The sequence below is a fragment of the Salarias fasciatus genome, chromosome 13 (genome assembly GCF_902148845.1).
Source record: "Salarias fasciatus chromosome 13, fSalaFa1.1, whole genome shotgun sequence".
Taxonomy (NCBI): domain Eukaryota; kingdom Metazoa; phylum Chordata; class Actinopteri; order Blenniiformes; family Blenniidae; genus Salarias; species Salarias fasciatus.
The window spans coordinates 20,782,114-20,802,842 of record NC_043757.1 but is presented as its reverse complement, the minus strand read 5'-3'; the positions used below and the strand labels follow the sequence as shown (position 1 = coordinate 20,802,842).

The 20,729-nt window shown below is 44.8% G+C and overlaps 2 protein-coding genes across 2 annotated transcripts; one reads left to right on the top strand and one right to left on the bottom strand.

The window, feature by feature from the left end:
* Positions 1-643: 643 nt before the first annotated feature.
* On the top strand, positions 644-10,857 carry edrf1 (erythroid differentiation regulatory factor 1). The gene is made up of 25 exons (XM_030107204.1): positions 644-1,059; positions 2,205-2,413; positions 2,828-2,894; positions 2,987-3,112; positions 3,241-3,365; positions 3,471-3,621; positions 3,717-3,818; positions 3,906-4,027; positions 4,259-4,370; positions 4,588-4,735; positions 4,850-4,961; positions 5,118-5,229; positions 5,567-5,839; positions 5,966-6,037; positions 6,259-6,406; positions 6,522-6,713; positions 6,790-6,990; positions 7,095-7,313; positions 7,546-7,772; positions 7,926-8,084; positions 8,162-8,311; positions 9,036-9,189; positions 9,305-9,420; positions 9,517-9,677; positions 9,750-10,857. Exons 1-25 carry the CDS (start codon positions 982-984, stop codon positions 9,913-9,915), a joined length of 3,702 nt encoding a protein of 1,233 aa, XP_029963064.1. The 5' UTR covers positions 644-981; the 3' UTR covers positions 9,916-10,857.
* A 1,021-nt stretch (positions 10,858-11,878) lies between these two features.
* dhx32b (DEAH (Asp-Glu-Ala-His) box polypeptide 32b) lies at positions 11,879-18,783 on the bottom strand. Its single transcript, XM_030106959.1, has 11 exons — positions 18,433-18,783; positions 18,136-18,329; positions 17,045-17,420; positions 16,728-16,967; positions 15,837-15,930; positions 15,603-15,752; positions 14,605-14,796; positions 14,383-14,523; positions 14,016-14,206; positions 12,635-12,825; positions 11,879-12,053 (listed from the first exon to the last, which is right to left on the bottom strand). The coding sequence occupies exons 1-11, from the start codon at positions 18,712-18,714 to the stop codon at positions 11,879-11,881; spliced, it is 2,226 nt and encodes a 741-aa protein (XP_029962819.1). The 5' UTR covers positions 18,715-18,783.
* Between the last annotated feature and the right edge of the window lie 1,946 nt (positions 18,784-20,729).

The following is a 20,729-nucleotide window of genomic DNA, read 5'->3' as shown; positions in this document are numbered from 1 at the left end:
AAACCTGAGTACTCCAAAAGGGTATTTTTTAGAAGGCTACATTATATCATGTTGTATTATGTTTCTCAATGGTGTATGAAAAAATAATCTTCCAAAACGAAAAACTAAATTAAAACACTGTAGAAGAACTAAAACTCAAAATATAAAATCCATGGTGTTATTGCTTTATTTGATTGACTTTTAACAAACAACTGGGTTTGTAATAAAACACAGTTCCTTCAAAACTTTATGTCTGATATATATTTTTAGGGTTTTTTCAGCACACCATCACATAAAAACACCTAAATATTAATTAAATATGTCCGATTTACGCAATCTGAGTGTCAATTAAAACCCATTTCCGGTGAGGAGTTTCAACATAAAAAAAACCATGTAAGAAACTCGCAAGAAATATCTCGACTTTTCTAGAAAACTGTGGAACTAACTTCTGAAAGTACTTCCGGTTTATTCATTTTATTTTCACAATCAATTGTTTTAGATGGAAAGTGTTTTCAGACTAATACTATTACTTTCCAAACACAGATTTCACAAGCTTAATTTTTAAAAATGTTTTCCAACAGTTTAAATGATAAAGAAGATTAATTTATCGCGTTTTAATTTCGTGAACCGGAAGCAGTTATATCACTGCAGTCACTAACGTGTACCCTGTAAACACACTGCTGGCTGCTGACAGTGGGACGTACCTCCACATTCTTTGTCAGACTAGTTAATTAACCACCTGCAACTGTTCGCGTGAGTGTTGTTTGTGGTAATTAAATAAGAAAATCGTGTCACTTCACTTTTTAAAATTTTAAAGCTCTCCGAGTCTGCGTTGCTCGTCCGAAGTGCTAGCTCGCCAAGCTAGCAGACTAGTTGCAGTTGTCGCTAACTTTACGCGAGTAATTCACTTGAAAAAGAGCGAAATTGTTGACTGCCCGAGCTGTGGGTATGTTGTGTGGTTGATGACAGACTGCCAGTGTTTGCTGGATTAAAGTGTGCAGCATGAGCGCATCAGCTTGGGACGGAGAGCCTGGGACTCCCCTGGAGGAGAAGGAAGAGATCAGTGAAGACTACAAACATGTGAGTGAGAAATCACACCAGCTCCGAGTGGATAAGATGGTCATTTAATTGCTTAAAATGCTAGTGGTACTGCTTTTCTCACCATCAGTAAATCAAAATTGTTCTTGGATTCAATCATTGCCCTATAGTTGCATCACAAGTTAAAGCCTGGGAAGCAAAAGCTACAACCCAAATGCAGGAAAAAGCTGTGACACAGTTTGTGTTTACTGACATAAAATGAAAAGTAGGTATGCACTTACATAAAATGCAGAAAAATCAGCTCTTGTTGTACTTGTACCTAATTAACTAAATATAGGGGTGAAGTCATTTGCAGCTATTTGCATTCTTATACTTGATCTTTTGTACAAAGTACCAAGACTTTTCTCAGTCACTTGGGTATCAATTCTTATACTTTATCCAATTTATGAGCCAAATAAGCTGCAACTGAATAAATGGCAAGAGGCACAGTAGGATTGATGCTAATTGTGGGTAAGCCATTCATGTATATATCTTCTGCAGTTTGTCATTTTAGACACAGTCAATCCTGAACAGGTTACTCGTCTATCATAATGCTAATAAACACAGACGGACAATAAAAACATCCACACACACACACACACACCTATGGGCAAGTTAAGTCACGTGTCACAGAAGCCCATGCATGCACAGGGGCAACATGCAAATTTTTCATTGGAAGGCCTCAAGCCGAGCTGTGACACAGGTGTGCTAACCTCTACACTGTTAACGCATCATATCATTAAATCTAGTATTTAGCATAGCACATCAAGATAGTAAACAACAAAACAAACCTTAACACACTTAAGAAAGTTGCATGTGCTAAAAGATTTGCAGATGGTGTTAATTTTCTGAATTTGAGCCTGGATATTCCACACATCAATAGACTTCACCACTGTTATGACCACACTCTGCAGTATGAGTCAAAAAACTGTAAATTAATCCAAATCATTGAAAGTGCATAATGACCATAACTGTAGAATATTTAACATTATGAACCTGGATAGAAAAACTAGTATTTTGTTTTTAATAATGTTGATAGAGAATATAAAATTAAAGAAATAATTCCTAATCGTCAACACGAGTCCATGAAATAAATGTAATTCCCCTCAACTATGATTTTTTTTTTTTTTTTTTCCCCCTAACTGAAGGACTCCGCAATCTGTTCGGGCACCAGTGAGATAAAGAGCCGCGCTGTGGTCAAATACTCAGCTGCCCCACCTCCTACCAGCTATGCCCTCCTGCAGGAAAAGACTGATCTGAAGCTGCCGCCTGCCAACTGGCTGAGAGAAAACCCCCAGCTGGGCAGTGCTGGCACCACCGTATTAGGATCCAGCAGCAAGAGCAAGCCCTTTTCCAGGTATCCGTTGACAGTGTGGATTGCTGACATTCATCAATATTGTATGGGTTACGTCTTCGCTTCAAAACAACAAAAAACACAGAGTGGAACAAACTACAGCTTTGAGATATCCTGAGTATTTTTAGATGAAAGAGAACTGTAATCAGACTTTGTGTTAAAGGCTTAATGCCTCGAGCTCTGCAGGACTGTGGAAACCTGCTGGGCAGATGGCCTCTGTCGTTATTAGTGTGAATGCACTCATGAAGACTGATCAGTGCTCAGCGGTGTGTCTGCTTTATGCACACTGTGTAATCAGCACCACGTCTCCTGCCAGTTTACCTTAATTATATAAACAAAAGAGACTTAAATGTTTAACAAATCTTTATGCACTATGCTTCAAGAGGGACTGTCTCACAACACTCTGTATTCCTGCAGTTTTGGGATGGCCTATGACTTCATCGACTGCATCGGGGACGATGTCGATGTGGTATCAGACTCGGAGGTTCGTGAAAATACTTCAAAGCAAATTCTTTCTTGATAAGTTACAGAAAGAAAATGCAGCAACTGAGTTTAACTGTCCTCTGTCACCTTCAGAACATCAAGAAGCTTTTGAAAATCCCTTACAGCAAGTCCCACGTCAGTATGGCCGTTCACCGTGTGGGGAGAACGCTGCTCTTAGATGAGTTGGACATCCAGGAACTTTTCATGAGGTCGTCTCAGGTACAGCACTTCCACACTTTACAAAGTCACAATTCAGTTTTTTGTTCTATTCAAACACTTTTTTCATATTGATAACTTTACTTAGTCTTGTTTAAGTAATCATAATAATTCGGATGTTTGTGTTTTAGACAGGAGACTGGGCGTGGCTCAAAGACTTTTATCAGCGACTGATAGATCAGAAATGGCAGAGGAAAAAGAAGAGCAAAGAGCACTGGTATCAGAAAGCAATCTTGTCCAAGTTTCTCTACTACAGGTAAGAGTTTTTTCTTATTTGAATGATCCAAGTTCATGCTCACCTTATTTAACAAAGTGTGGTTTTCAGTCTGGTACTGTAACACGGTCTGTGTGTTTTCTGCAGTATAAATGGAGATGGGGCTGCAGAGCACGTAACAGACGACCTGAATGAAGGACAAGAGGAGAACGAGGCCCAAGAGGAGTTCAGCTCATCGTGGCCCACCACCTTCACCAGCCAGTCGTCCGATGCAGAAGAATCAGATGCTCCCAAACAGGTACACAGTAAATCATTAGGCTCCGGATTTGCTGTTTTTTATTTTTTTGTAATGAGTGAGATGGTAAAATAACACTGATGCTCTGAAACGTGTAGGAACCCGTTTCTGTGGACATCAACTTCGCTCTGGGTCAAGTGACATCTGTACCCAAAGAGCAGAACCTCCCGACGCTCTTCAACGAAGGGGAGAACAGCCAGGTAACACAATCTTTTACGCTGTCTCAGTAACGCGTTACTGCAAGTAACAGCTTCGTCACTGATGTCTCGCCTGGCCGTCACCGACAGGGTTTAAGAAACGACTTTGTGCGAAGCATCATGTGGACCTTTGAGGACATCCACATGTTGGTCGGGTCCAATATGCCTATTTTTGGAGGTGGTCGCTATCCAGCTGTCAGTCTGAAACTCAGGTTAGGAGTTCTTGTCATTTGATTCCATTCGTCATTTTATTCAGCAGTCATTTTAAAAATCACACTTTTTTTTTTTTTTCTCTGGCTGTGTTGCCTACATGGGACAAACGTTATATCCGATTTGTGTGTATAATTGTTAAAGTTCTTCAATTTTGCCTGACTCACACATGTTGCTGACTGCATTGTTCCTGCTTAATCAAACCTCCAACTTCCTTTGTGTTTTTTTTCCAGGGACAACAATAAGCCAATCAACATTCTGACAGGTATTGACTACTGGCTGGACAATCTGATGTGCAACGTCCCAGAACTTGTCATGTGTTTTCACGTCAATGGTATTGTTCAGGTAAACTATGGTCTGGTTATTCAGATATTATCATCATCATTCCACACAGATGTTTGCCATTGTTCACATGAGCACGATCATCAAAAACTGACAAAACGTAATCGCATATTGCATAGATTTGTATATTGATGAGTTTTGTTTTACAAACTTATCATGTATTGTTTGATTGAGACAACAGGTAAATTTTTTTTTTTTGTCTTTGTGTTTTTCTCAACAGAAATATGAGATGATTAAAACAGAAGACATCCCTCATCTGGAAAACTCAACTTTTTCCACACGAGTGGTGAAAGACATTGCCCAGAATATCCTCTCCTTCCTCAAGTCAAACTGTACCAAAGAGGGTCACACCTACTGGCTTTTCAAAGGTAAAAATCAGAAACGCTTTATTTATCCCTGGGGGAAAAACAAAAAAACTAAACCGTGAACTTTAATTTCTCATCTATTTTTACCGTTTTGGATTTATTTGGTTTTCCCCACAGCGAGTGGGAGTGACATTGTGAAGCTTTATGATCTTACGACTCTGTGCGAGGAGGCAGAAGAGGAGAAATGTCAGAATCCCTTCACTCTCCCTGTGGCCGTGTTACTGTACAAGTAAGTGTCTTGGACATATTGAGGGCAGGAGAATCTGTATGTACTTTGCGGTATAGGCTGTAAATAATAATCGCATGCACCGATTCTATGATCTGAAGCTGGGATTAGAAGTATTTTGCAAAAAAACCTGTTTATTTCCTCCTATTTTGTGCACAGAGTGGCCAGCAACTTGATGCTGAAGGCAAGACAGAACCGAAAGCACTACGGCACGATCAGAACTCTCCTCTTAAACTGCGTCAAACTTCTGGATCAGGACAGGCATCCGCAGGTAGGAGTGGATTCAGCAAGAAAAGAAATGTCCTGCCAGTGTTTCAAAGTTAAATAGAGGGCGATGATGTGTGTCGAAGTACCTGGATCAGGTTCAAACTCAGGTCCTGCTGTCATCAGACGAATTAGAGATTGATGGACAAGCAATAAAATACACCAGGAGAATCTTAATTTAAACATTTTAAAATTAAAACCCTGAGCAGTTTAAACTTTCAAGTATTCATTGATATTTTTTTCCAACCAATGTTCAGTCCAGTAGAGGAGTTGTGAAGCTGCAGAAGTTCAGATTGATCGAACTTGACTCCAGTCCTGATGGTCTCCATCTCCCGTCTGTCCAGATCATTGCCTCGGCCCACTACATGCTGTCAGAGCTGTTCCAGCTGGACGAGCCTCCTGAGGAAGACGAAGGCGAGTCGCTGCGGGCCGGCGGCTCAGAGGACAGCTACAGCGACGACGACGGCGAGGAAGAGGACGAGGATTTGACGGAGGACAGCAACGATAACGGCTCCTACAGCTCGTCCCCAAAGGACGACAGCAAAGCGGTGGCTGTGATCCGGTCGGTCGGTGAGCTGTCGGTGCCAGAGAAATACAAATCCACCCATCTGATTAGAGTGAGTTACTTTTTAAAATCATCCTCTTGAGTTTTTCTTCACTCTGGCCAAAAGGGTCAGAACGCAGCTAAAATACAATCTGGTAAAATTCAGAGAAATATTAATTTTTGTCTTGAATTTCTGCAGCCAAGTTGTGCTTTCCCTGTTTCTCAAGACAAAGAGGAGCGATGCAGACATGTTCTAAGCTGCGTATTAAAGGCAAGTTTGGGATTTTTTTGTGACTTTTTGAATGGTCAGCAAAAAAATTATATATCGCTAAAAGTTTGATTTTTGGTGGGGGCTGTAATGAAGAAAAAGTCTATTTAATTTTATACAGTTGGTTGCATTGTGGGTAATTTAAGTTGTACATTACCCATACTCGTGGAATCGTAAAGACGGGCAGAGAAATGTTTTTAATGTACTGTGGCGACTCTGGACAGGGGCTGAAGGCCGTGGACGGAAGCATCAAGAAGGAGAGCGACCTCCCGGCCGCGGACCCGAACACGCCCATCCCGCTCAAATACGAGGACCGAAGTGCAAACGCGGCCTGTGCTGCCGAGAAAGAAATCTCCCTCCTGCTTGAAAGAGGTCGCTGATCTGTGTGTCTTTGTGGCTCATGCAGAGAGAGACTCCATGCAGTTCACTGAGAATGATGTTTTTTTTGTTTGTTTTTTTTCTGCCCTTTTTCATTGTGTGGAAGCAGTGGAGCCCCTGCAGATGGACCAGAAGCACCCGACACGCTCAGGGATGATCCCCGGCTCCTGGCAGCACCGCATGAAGCTGCAGCTCTTCCTCAAAGCCTCCAAAGCTTACTACGTCTTGTCCGACGCCGCCACAAACCTGCTGAAGTATGGACGAGCTTTACGATACATCAAGCTGTCTTTGCAGTGTTACGGTAAGTCTGCATCCGGATTGCAAACCTCTGTTTATGTAGCGGTATAACTCAACCTCCCATCTGCTGTTAACTTCAGATGCATATTGTTCGGTGAGCGGCGCGCTGCTCCCACAAGTGCTGCAGTTCCACAGCCAGTGCCTCTCCCTGTGCGGCGACATTCAGCTGATGTTGGCCCAGAACGCCAACAACAGAGCAGCCTACCTGGAGGAGTACAGCTACCAGACCAAAGAGGACCAGGAGATCCTGCACAGTCTGCACCGAGAGAGCAGCTGCCAGGGTCAGTCAGTACAGACACACTTGCTGGTGTTAGCAGACTGTTGAAGGCCTGATCTGTAACGGTTCACCTCCACATTTCAATCTTTTCCCCTCTCCACACATCAGCCTTCAACATGGCCACAGACCTGGCCATGGACCCTGAATACCAGCTCTTCGTCAGCAGCAAGTGCTACGAGGCGTCGTACGAGCTGCTCGTCTCCGAGGCTTTGAAAGATCACACATCGGAGCAGCTGGCCCAGGTCCTCAAAAGGCTCGGGAACATCCGCAACGAGATGGGGGTCTACTACATGAACCAAGCCGCGGCCATGCAGACCGAGAAAGACGGTATGCGGGACCACACAGATAACAGCATAATCACCCTGGTGCCTTTTGAACTTTTGAGGGAGCCTCATGTATTTATTTATGTAATTTGCTTTGTGTTTTCAGATTTTCAAGTAATATTAAAATCTTGACGTTTCGCAGTTGAATCTCTTTCTGCCGAGATCAGCAAAAACATGGATTAAAATGATTCATAAATATTCATGACTGGCCTTCTGCTCCCCTTCTCCTCTTCTAGTGAAAAAGTCGGTGTCTGTAGCAGAGCAGGAAATGTGGAAAAAGAGCTTTGCCTTCTTTGAGAAGGGAATGAAGGACTTTGAAGCCATCGGGGACAGCACCAACACCGCCTTACTGCTGTGCAATACCGGCAGGCTGATGAGAATCTGCGCTCAGGCCCACTGCGCCGTATCGGCCGACCAGAGCAGAGGCGAGTTCTCACCAGAAGAGGCTCTTTACTACAACAAGGTGACGCAGTAAAGCTTTTGAAGCAGAAACCCCGCTCTGACAAAATGTGCTTCACCAGAGGAACTCCTCTTCCTCTGAGTGCTTGTTGGCCTTTTTATCAGTGTCATCACATCCTGAATCTGAGTCACTATAGATCCTCTCCTTGCGCCCCAGGCTATAGACTACTACCTGCGGGCCATGAAGTCGCTCTCCAGCAGAGAGAGTCACCCGGCAGTATGGGACAGTGTGAACTGGGAGCTGTCTACTACCTATTTCACCCTGGCTACACTGCTGCAGGACTACGCACCGCTGTCCAGGAAGGCCCAGGAGCAGGTGGGCTCAGGAATGTAAAGTCAGATTTTACCGATGAAGGAAGTGAACAGATTAGTGAAACACGTGACGTCCCTCAGATCGAGCGCGAGGTGACCGAGGCGATGATGAAGTCCCTGAAATACTGCGACGTGCAGACCGAGTCGGCCCGCCAGCCGCTGTACCAGTACAGAGCCGCCACCATCCACCACCGCCTGGCCTCCATGTACCACAGCTGCTTCCGCAACCAGGTGGGGAACGACGTACAGCCAGTCCAGTTTGCTGCTTACCTTTGGAGCATGACGGTGTAAATCCGTGGTTCCCAAACCCTTTCTTAGAAAAAACATTTGCAGAGCTCCTCTACTTAGACACACACTAGCTGCTGCTTCACACATTAATACCGTGACAGGGTTTTTTTATTTGTTTTTTTGCCCTTAATAAGCCCGTTTTCGTGGAAGTTGTCATTTTGAGTGAATTGGACGACACTGCCCTCCCAGGCAGCCTCTCACTGGATTCAGTGTTTGAAGTCAATGAAAACCTGAGCTTTGATGGTGCGTTCCAGTTGGCTCACACCTCAGAAATCCGAGCTGTTTGCTATGCTGGAGTGCAGCAGCTATAAAGGAAATGCCCCTCTGTACCCTGCAACTCTGACAATGCTGAGTTTTGTTTTCAATATGGCGGATTTGCAGCGCGACATTTTCACATTACAGTACAGCCGAAAGCCATTTGACACACCCACCGTTAGTAGATCGGAGAAGCAGGAGTGTTCAGTATGAAAACAACGGGCAGCTTTCCAGGTTGGCTCTGGACTGACAGCTCCGTACATTCTTTTATTTTTCATTTACAAAGCTAGTTTTGCCATCTTCACCGCCCTCTCCTGATCTCTGTTGCTGCCCATCCTGAACGAGGACGTCTGTATTTCGTAGGTAAAGCTGTGCTGATGGTCTTTGTTTCTGGCTGCTGATTGTGTGACAGGTGGGGGATGAACACTTGAGGAAGCAGCACCGGAGCCTGGCTGAGCTTCACTACAGCAAGGCTGTCTGTTTATTCCTCAGCCTCAAAGACGCACCCTGCGAGCTGCTGCGCACGCTGCTGGAGAGGGTGGCTTTTGCGGAGTTTACCATGGCAGGTGAGCGACTCCTCTTCATTATCGCGTTGGCAGAAACGGCGCGGTTTGAGAACACGGCTCCATGTTTTTTTTCCCCCAAATGTTCAGGGAGTGATGGTTCATGTTGTTACCGCAGGTCAGAGCAGCAGCGCAGCCAAACTGAAGAGCCTGACGGGCGCCATCGAAATCATGGCAGAGACTCGCTTCGCGTTCAGACTGATTCATAAAGAGCTTCTGGACGAGCAGGCAGAGGTAACAGATGGCGACGCGCTCATGCTTACTTCCACTTCATCCAGGTGCCCGTTTTGTCGTCTCGAGCCGTAAACACCGCCGCCTTCCTCCCTGCAGTTAAGCGAAGCGGGCGGCGAATCCCCGGAAGCGGCCGGCGGCCCCTCGTCGGCGCTCAACCTGGAGGAAGTCATGAAGCTAATCGGCGTGTTCGAGCCGAGCTTCTCCTTCCTGCTGCTGCAGCTGATCAAACTGATGACGACCATGAAACGGAAGCCAAGGTGAGCAACGGAATGACGGAAAAACCGCTGCTATTCGTTAGAAGCCAGGCCGAACGTTTCCATTCATTACAGCAATAAAGACGAGGAGATGCTGAAAACCTACAAGAGCGTCTACTCCAGGCTGCTGCGCGCCGAGAAGAAGGCGCCGCTGCCGAGCCGAGTGGAGCTCTACATCGACCTCCTGCAGCAGCTCTGCCCGCAGACGGCAGCCGACGACACGGGGACGCACCAAGCATGAACCGGGACCAGACGCCGGCTCCGCTCGCCGCACATCCGGGATCACAGTCTGGAGAGACGCTCGACGTTTCCCCAAAAACCCTCTGACACGATGCCGCCTCCTCACGGTTTTTAGCAGGCACACGCTCAGGCGACACACACTCTGAATTACTTGGAACTTCACCTCCTGCGCCTTCAAAGTAAATTCATCCTCACAGGTTTGCAATTGCACATTTTTCTGGTGACCTGTACACTAAGAAGTTACTTAATTGTTTGGGGTTTGTTTAAGTCCACTAAACATCTGTGAAGGTTTCCTTAAGCAAAAAAGTTAAGCATCTGGTTTTATTCACCAATTCTGCAATGAGATGATTTAGAAACTGATCACTTTGCACAAATGTTCATATACTGTATATGGTGATATTTTTTTGCCCACATGAGTTTTATTGATATTCAGGGTCACATTCTGGGCTTTCCATTCTTTTTTTTTTTTTTTTCTGGCAGTTTGATTACCAGTTTAAAACAAGTGGGAAATAATGCTCAGATATCAGTAGTAAAATTGAAAGATATTCCAGCAGATTTATGTTGAAATCTTTGTGAGGAAAGCTTAATTGTGGAGGATTATGAGCTTATTATGAAGAGCAAAGTCTGAGGAATGCCGAAGCATCAGAAAATAACTTTCTTCTAAACATTTGAAATTTATTCTCAAAGCGCTGGACTACAAAATCTTTTTCGTCTTGCTTGAGTTTGCTTTTTTACAAAACGTATTCGCGATGCTGTGCATAATGTGTGTTTGGACGGTGGAGAGGCTGAAATGAGCTAAAAAAAAATGGAAATATTTGCTTTTCCAAAATCGGCAGTGTGCAATAGTTCGGCAACTTTCAATGCAACCTCCTGTATGTACAGAAAGTGTGTTTATAGCAGCGTGGTGTGCTGTGAGCTGAGAAATAAAGATTTTTAAATTTTACCCGCTTGTCTGCTTGGTTAAGAAGAGCCTATATCAGCTTCTTACATTTACTGATATGTAAATAATTACGAAATGTGATCTTTTGCTGAAATCCCCAGCATGATAGAACATCCTCGGCTAATCAGAGATGTTTCGAGGAAGGTTGGATGGGACTGAAAGCGGCGTTTTCTGCAGCGTTTGTCCGGGGCAAGCGAGATGTTTTGACCGTGGTGTTGGTGAACTGGGTCACCCCCGCCGCCACCGAGCTGTGTCCGCAGCAGATGGAGGCGCGGGCGTGTCCAAACTGTCCCGGCTCCTTATTAATCAGGCCCGCCGCCGCGGTCCGCCAACTGCTGGACAGTAACCGAGTGGAAAATATGAATCCGAGAGGCAGGATGTGAAGCCACGGAGCCAGTAAATGATTCTTATAGGAAAACCCCCAAAAAAGTTTTAAACATAAAATTGTTTCAGAATTAGCCAGAGTTGATTCCAGATAACCGAGGACATCCTGGACAGCTGCTGAAAATGGGTGGAAATCTAGATACCTGCAGAAAACATGTACATGCACAGGAAAAACATGCAAACTCCACAGAGAAAGACCCAAACCAGACTGGAACAGGGCGTCTGCCCGCTGTGAGGCCAGAGCACTACACTGTTTCATCTGATCAGATGTTTCATTTCTTTATTTTTGCATCAATATCAATGAGAGTTGATAATAATTTGTCAAAATCTTATGTATAGGTTGAGAGAGAAGTAGTCAAACTATCAACACTTCATTGATGCTTTCAGATGTGACCGTAAGTACAGATTAAAGAAATAAAAAGCTTCAAACCAGCTTAAAAACTTTGCTTTTATTTAATATATTAATGCACTTTGTGTAGCTATTCAAATATAAATACACAACATGACATTGGGGGATACGGACACCAGTGGACGGAAGAAATGATTGTAAAGTGAATGAAATTTAGTGGTGATTAAACAGAAAAAAGTCTTCTTAATAAAACATTTACCATACAAAACACAATGCTGCTGGTCCTGCTGGTCATTGTATAGCACAGCGATCGGGTGCTTGGTCCTCCTCTGGTTCCTCTTGTGATGTTTGAGCCTTTTCCTCTTGATACTGTGAAGCTTCGTGGTTCAAAATGTTTTGAAGGATCTCTTTGCTCTCGCTCGGTGGTAAATTGTAGAAAAAATAGTGCGGCGCCATGTGGATGAACCTGGATGGAGACATGAACACAGCACATTTAGCTTTTTTTTCCCCCTCACCCAATCTCATGATGACTTAATTTCAATTTGCAAGCTTGTTTTCAATCTGCTTTAACTCTGAGCGACGTGGCTTTTTGTCATGAGGCAGACTTACAGTGCATTCCACTCCTCGCATTATTTGAGCTGCAGTGAACAGATTCATGCAGTTTTAGGAAGGGAAACTTAAGAGAGCATGACAAAGGCTGCGGCTTTCTCTTCCTCCATTAAGCTGCGGCTCCACATTCCCTGGGATCTCTGCAATCCATAATCCACCCCCCCCCCAACTCCAACCAGCCGGATTAGAATACCGCCCTCCACAACCAGCATGAGCAGTCTCTGCTGAACGGGGGCTTTACATGTGCTTCAAAAGGGGAGAGGAATGTGTCTGTCTGATTACATTTAAGCCTCTTCAAATGTGAAGATACAAAGGTAATCTAATGGATGCATTCGAAGCAACAAGAGGCCGCGGTCTGGTTAGTTCATACGCCGCAGCAGGATGCGTGTGCGGTTTAAGCCGAGCGCAGAACGAAACGTAAACGAGGCTGAGACCTACTCCTCGGCCGTGATCGGGGTCACGGTTCTGAGGCAGTTGTCTTCGGAGAACGAGTGCTGGTGGAACAGGAGCCACTCCGGCAGGCCCAGCTTGGGGCTCTTGGCTCCGTAGCCGGACAAAGGGTGGATTTGTGCCACGTGCTTATGGGTCAGAATGAAGTAGTTCCCCGAGCCATCCACATCTCGCGCCACCTGAGGGAGGGAGGGGGGGGGGGGGGGGGGGGGGGATCAGAGCCAGAGCCGGAGTCACTAGACCAGTAAACACAGCAGGCAGTGAAAAAAGAAAAAGGCCGGATTCCTGAACTGCTCGGCTGAAAAGCAGCTGGAAGCTGCAGGTAACATTTAAATCTCACCTTAATTCAAGTTAAAGCTTAGTGAGCTTGAAAAAAGGAGCATAAATGCTTTGCAAGATGTTGAAATTTTACAAACACTTGTGTAAATAAAGTAATATAAAGACACACACACACACAGTTTCATCACCAAGACTAAAGAACGAGTGAAAAGGCTCTTTAATGTTCTCCAAATATAAACTGAGTTTTTTGAAGAGCCTTTTTTTTTTTTCTCTAATTAATGACTTCAAACATTTCCCTTTACTGAAAGGTCAAAGATGAGTTTTCTGCTCTGAATCTGCTCCGTACTTGACGTGATGTGTTCACTTTCAGCCATGTGGCCCAGTCTCGCATTTAGATCCAGGTTTTTAAAGGGCATTCGTTCTCAAAATGTTTGAGGTAAAAGGCAATAATCAAGAGTGATATAATAATATGATATATAACAGATACATTCACAATTAAATCTACACAAGGTTTTGAATGGGAAATGGTTTTTAAATACATTTGGTATTAGATATATAAAAAACAGTAATCTATAGACCACCCTCAGGCTAAAGTCATCCTGTCTTCTCTCTAGCTTCCATCCATCCTCCGCTTCTTATTGTACTGGGAGCTGAAGACTGAGGATTCATTCAGATAAAATGAAAAAGGAAAAGAGCTGAGAAGCTGTGAAAGTCATTCTAATGTTCGTTGGATCAATATACACTCAGACGAACCGAATGAGCGAAGACGGAGTAAATTATTATCTGTCAGTTTAATCATGACAGCTAGAAGTAGTCCGGTTGTCAGCTGAAGTTACAAAATCAATCAGACTCTGTGTATTTAGTCAATCCATCGTTTCCCCCCCGATTAAATTGTGGTGGAAATATGAAGAACAAAGCAAACAAATCAGTTAACACAGATGAGTGCTGAATGCAGAGTGATGGGAGATCACCAGACAGACAGAACAAAGTGTTTCAGAGAGTAAAGACAAACAAGCTGTAATGTTTAAATTAATGTCACTGTATAACTGCTGATTTATATCACTGATTTTTTTTTTTTTTTTGTGCTGACCTGCATGAAGAACCCTGCCAGCAGGGCTCTCTTGATGTTGAGCGTGTTGCTCCGGGAGCCGAAGGAGGGCACCGAGACGGGCAGCTCGATCCTCCTCAGGATGTCCGTGAGCTCGGTCTGAAGGGCGTCGGCCGTCAGCAGAGCGGCGTGGCTCAGGTGGAAATCGGCGCACCACTTCTGCTCGTCGCAGCCTGACACACCCAGAGAGAGGAAAGAGTGTGTGTGTGTTATGTTTTCACTGATGGCTTCTGGAGGGTAATAGTTCAGCTATGTGGTAATAGAAGAACAGAGGCCACGAATGTTCCAAGCATCACGGTAATCTCACGTTTCCTGGGGCGCATGTGCACGTTTGGCTCTCTGCACTCACTTGGATCCTGCTGGCACTGCTTAAAGGCTTTGTAAATATTGATGAGGGTGAAGTGGTCTCCCTCCGGGTGCTGGAACTTCATGTAGCACTGGCTCGCCTCCTGTCTCAGCTCCATCGAGGGCACCACAAAGCAAGGCGGGGCTAAGATGAATAGATTTTAAAAAATGATGTTTTAGAGGTTATTTTCCTTTCAGCGGGACGTGACTGGAGAGAGCGTATTACCAGTGAGCATGGCGGCGATCACGACCACCTCGCTGACGCAGTCGTACTCGCAGGAGGCCAGCACGGCCTTGGCCATCTGCGGCTCCAGCGGGAACTCGGACATGATGATGCCCATCTCCGACAGGTTGCCGTCGTTATCCAGCGCTGCCAGGTAGTCCAGCTCCTCCAGAGCCTGCATGAGGCCTTCAGGATCTGGGTTATAGAAATTAAATCAGATTCTCCATGATTAACCGTAAATGCACCAGGAATAAATACAGAACAGATCCCCATTAACTACAAAGTATTTAAATCAAAAGATTATTAATTACGACCAAATACACATCAATAAAACTGTTATAGACTGTTTTTATGCAGCATTAACTGTAATCCATCATGGTGACCCACTGAGATAAATCCCCACAGCGTAGTGGCCCCCTGCTGTGAGCGTTCAGTGAGAGTGGGCAGCAGCAGATTAGGATTTTATAATCCTCACCCACATCTGCCGTGTATCACTATGGAGAAATGAAAAGTCTGACACAAACAAGATTTTTTGTTCTGATTTCTTTTTCTTCCTTCTTTCTCTTTTTTTCCAGCAGCAGCATGCTCTAATGAATAGTTTTTCGAGGAAAAACAGACACGCTGACAAGGAATCAAGTCAAAACCTTCAATTACGATTCATTTAGCCGTTTGTTCGCCCTCTCGCTAACTTCAGATGGCCGGGGCTCTAATCAGCTAATGGGAGGCTCAGTGTGTGTTTGTGTTAGTGGGGGTGAATTAATCTGGGGGAACAAAAGCACACGGAAGCAGGTCAGCTCTAAAAGGATGCTGGTGGAAGAGGAGCTGTCAGTTGAGCTGAAGCACGGCTCACTGCCCCCCAATAACAAAAAAAAAAAAAAGAAGTTGTGACAAAAGGAGGACGGACTGGCTGAACCCGAAATTCACATTATCTCTCAGAGCAAGAAACCTGGGGAGCAAAAAATATTCCCCATTGTTACATTGTCATGTTATGCAAATCGGACCTGGCCTGTCGATGAAGTGGCAGTGGCTCAGGCCGGCGATCTCCATCCTCTTCAGGAACAGCACCGTGGACGAGATGTCAGACTCAACAATGTGTGGCGTAATCTCAGCTGGAAGCTGCCTGTCCGCCGGGTACAGGCAGAAACACTTTCCTGCAGGAAACAAAGAGCCTTTTCAGTCAGGCGGCAACAGAAAAACTCACATCGGCCGGATACTGACACAAAAACACCTCTGACCTGTCGGACCTGCCAGCTGCCTGCGACTCTCCGACTGACTGAGGCTGATGGGCTTAATGATCACAGAGTTTGTTCTGATTCGTGGGTTGTAGACCTGCAACCACACAACAACGGGTTATGAGATAATATAAGAAGAAAATCCTCATCTATCAACATTGTATACATTCTCGTAAAATAAGTCACAGGTCTTCTACATGTATTTAAACCTGTCTATAACTACATTACCAAATGACGAGAAAAACATTCTGTACCTCAGAAATAACAGAAACTGAACGTTACTGCCTGTGTTTGTGTTTCCTGGGAGCGATCCTTTCAGCTGCTTCAACATGGGCATCAAACACTTTATGTTACAATAGATTAAAAAAGGAAAAAGGCTTTGATGGATTAAAACGTGCGGCACCTGCTCGTCTGACAGGACGCGCAGTTATCAGGCGCATTCGTTCTTTTGTATTGCTTTGTTTTGTTCTTCTTGCATGCTGCACACATATCTGCTACCAATGACAACTTTATTTTCTGTTTGTTTGCCTGAAAAGATTTTAACAGTCAACATATTATCATGACATTAAGTACAGAAAAACTCTGTTTAGTTATATTTATTATTTGTTGGAGGTTCAGTTATGTAGAATTTGTCCAACTTTTATGCATTAAAAGTTTAATTTGAGGTTTGAGATTTAAATATTTTAGCTTCATCTCACTAGTGAGAGAATTGCTAAGTAATTACTGCTTTTTAATGTAGGGAAAACAACTCGATGCCATAAAAACAGGCCAGCCCAGAACACAAGCAGTTGTAGGAACAATAATGGCTCTATGCTTTGGGAGTAATATATTATATATGTCTCCTTGTGAGCTCTTCAGTTCCAATTGAAAAGCAGTGACGACAAGCAAACCTACATGTCGCTTCTCAAGCCCTGCGTCGATGACGAAGCTTATTGAGCCGGTGGCCCAGAAGAAATCCTCGTTTGGGCTGGAAGTCAGGAACACCCTGCGGGCCCGGCGTGTTCCTTCCTCCTCCCCGGGGTGTGCTGGATCTCCAGGCTCGCCAGGATGCACAGCGATGGGCAGAAGCTCGCCCAGACCTGGAGGTAAGCCGTGCCTCTCGTGACGGAGGATGTCGCAGGACAGATTTATCTCCTGGCGGAGGGAAACAGAGAGAAATCAGAACGAGGCAGGTTTTGAGTCCCGCCGTTTCATCCGGGTCTGCTCTTCACCTGTCTCGTCACGAGGAACACCGCCACGTCTCCCTGCTGTCCGGAGCGGTGGATCTCCAGCACCAGGCGGACGGCGGAGCAGAAGTAGCTGTCAGCCGCGCTGCTGTGCGCCACCTCTCCGGCGCCGGGGGTCTCCAGGTGAATCGCCGGCACCGTCGGGCCGGCGAAGTGAGCCAGCTGCTTTGCGCCGGGCTTGACGGCCGAGAGGACGACCACCCGGAGCTCCGGCCTCTGCCGGGCGACGTCTTTCAGCAGGCCCTGGAGGACGTCGGTGGCCACGGTCCTCTGGTGCGCCTGGTCCACTATCACCACGCCGTAGCGCTCCAGCAGGGGGTCCGACATCATCTCTCTGAGGAGCATGTCGTCCGTGCAGTACCTGAGGAGAGGCATGGGAAAGCATGGAACTGACAGTGAAGCAGACTTCCATACATACATCCAATAAAATGGAAATAAGCTGGACGATTGTCCTGCAACAGGTAACTTTTTACTCTTATGTCTAAAACAAGAATAAAGGCCAGAGGCTGAATCTGTGCTGCACTAAAAGTATTTGATCAGAGGAGGGAGTGTTTATTCTGGCCTCCTCTAACAGGCACAGAGCCACTTGATGAAGCGGAACTGTATATTTTAGAAATCCATTCACTGTACCTCAGTGTGGGATTTTAATGAAACTCACATTGTCTGCGCTTCAGCTTCTCCCCGTTGGCGTAATTAACTCGAAGAGTTAGTGCCGGGAGCGAGCACTCCTGTGCTTTCTGGGTGACTGTTTATCTTGTCTCCCTCCAGAGTTCCTTTGTTCCCTCGCTAACTTACGAGCGACCCACGTGAAGGGTGTGTGACATATGGGCAGACAGAGAGCCGGGCAGCTGTGGAGCGGCCCCTGAAAAGAGCCCCTCCATCCCTTTGTCCGTGGCTTTCTTTAGAGGGAGAAAAGGCGGTGATTTAGCAGTGTGTGTGTGTGTGTGTGTGTGTGTGTGTGTGTGTGTGTGTGTGTGCGTGTGTGTGTCATTAGGCATTATTGTGACGCAGTGAGAGAGAGAGAGAAGCCTGCAAGAGAAACACAAGTTAGAAATGAAAGTGCAGTTCTGTCCCACCTGAGGACGGTGTCGTTGGTGCAGCACGTTTCCAGGGGGATGGTGTAGCCGACTTCATGCCCGATGTTGACGTCCATCTCGTCGGCCGCCCTCAGCGCCAGATCCACCGCCTGCTGCGCGTGGATCTGGGTACAAACCACCATCCCATGCTGGAACTGCGCTGACAGGCAGAATTCAGAGCACCACTGAGGGATCTGCCTCAGGAGAATCAGATGAAATTGCTTGAGTGAAATGTTGAATTGGAATATCCTTCATGAGAATAAAATCTGAAATGTTAAACACTTTAGCAGTACTCACTTGAGAGCTCCTTCCAGTTTTGGCAGAACCGCTGACAACCACAAACTGTCTTTTAGCCAAAGCATCCATGAATTCACACTTTGCCTTCCACACCGGCAGCTCTTTCCTCTCTGTCAGCAGTTTGTAGAACCTGGAGGAGTAAGGCAGGCCGTCAAACTGATTAAGTTCCAGGATGTCATCGTAATCTTTGTCTCCTTGACTCAAAGCCTCTGTGTCCGAACAACGAGGGGATTTCTCATCAAAAGCATCCTCTTCAGTGAGAGTGGTAATGTCCTCCGCCATCACCAGTCAGCTCCTCGGCCCGCCCGGGTTCGACTTCATTTGCAAAATCCACAGAAATGAAGTTTGGAAATCTCCGGCTCTCAGCAAAGCCCCAGACGGCTCCCAGTCCGCCTCTGCAAGGGAAACCAAATGAAAGGCTCACTAGGCGGTCAGCCCAGTGTTGTCATGTGGCCACTAATCCCAAAGAAGTGTGGTCACACGCGCGCTCACACGCACGCACACACACACACACACACACACATGCTGGTGTGAGAGCAAAGGGTTTGGCGCAGACTCAGAGGAGTTCAGTGGTTACAATGAAAACTGGCTTTATGGTCACAAGTTGGTCCTTATGACAAATGTAATTTAGAAAATTATACATTATTTTTTGGAATGCTTAAAATAAATGCTTATTGCATAAAAACAGTGACTGTAGCACACACACACATCTGAATAATATTCAACCACTGTGTTTCTGCACACAGATAAATGCAATGCAATGCACACAGATAGATGCAATACATCTCACCTTTACTTTGCTCTTTGCACTGAATTGTAAACGAAAACTCTTTAAATGCAGTTTGCAAGCTTCGTTTCGTAAAGCTACAAAAGTAACCTTGAAATATAATTGTATAAAAAACACTTTTAAAAAGTTTTCATTAAAACTGATCACATTAAATCTAGAAAGCTAAGACTAAAAGTTTATCTGTATTGAAAATGCTACTAGTTTCCTTGAACTTCCCTAAATTGTTGAATTGTGTCCAGTCTATCAATTTTCAGTTGATCACAGGCACAGGTGTGAAATACATGATTTCACCTTGGTTCCCTCGTCTTTTTTAATTCCCTCTCAGGCACGTCTGGGGCTCTGTGGTCCTCCCCTGTTTTGGTATTCTGTCTCAGTAATGCTGTAAGTTAACAAGTATTAGGGGTCCTGATCCTTAATCAGTATTCAAGGGCAACTTCAATTTGCAGTTGGAGCACATTATGGCGAGATTACGAGTTAAATCCTCAGAGAGCAGCGCCGCTGAGGCTGTGATGAGCCGTGCTGCTGGACAGGTGGCAGTGTTGGACAACAGCAGCAGAGCAGGCTGACAACAACACATGGACCTTAAAGATGCAGGATGTTCAGGTTTTACATGTTTTTTCTAAATAAAACAAGACTGGATTCTATAAAACACTATGAATTATGTATGCTGAAAACATTTAATCAGGATCGACTTTTGAAACAGAAACAGGAGGTCTCAGCAGTCAACCAGTGTTGATATAATTCAGTCTCTGTAAAGTGGCACTGTTACTGTAGGCTGATGAGGTGTAGAAACTAAAAGTATTTGAGTTTTATTAAATGTTCTCTCAAGTAAAAGTGAAAAAAAACAAAAAAACAAATGCTTCAGGCCAGATCTCCAAAAATTGGACTGAACTCGAGTAACTGAGTACAAAATCTTGAACCATGTGCACCTCTGGATGGTATTCATCAATTTCTTGTATTGAACTGATGGTTCAGGTTCATTTATTTGTCACTTAAAAGTGCATGGGGGTGCAAAGTCCAAAATAAGCATACATTTCCAACGACTCCTTGTAAACAGTCAGAGAACTTTTATTTGGCTCTGATTTCAAACCTTTGAGTTTGACCTTGTTGTCATCTGTAAATGGTCAAAAATCCATTCACCATTTACCCTCCGAATCAGATTTACAATACTGCGCTTGTAAAAAAAACAAACAATAACCACCCCCCCCAAAAAAAACCAAACAAATAAAAAAAAAAGGAATGATAACTGACGTACAATATTAACACTTTACAATGGTCTTTAAACACTTTACACTTAAAATATAATGAACACGGTACATTAAGGATTTCCAGATGGCAGAAACACGTAACAGGTAATTGACACAGCATTAAGGAACATTTTTCTGGTGCTCTGACACATGTGAAGCATTACTCGCACACTTATGCACACGCAAACACAACGCAGATAAGAACGGCGCTGACTTCAGTCGTTCTGCGGCGGTGGGAAAAAAAAAAAAAACAAAACACACAA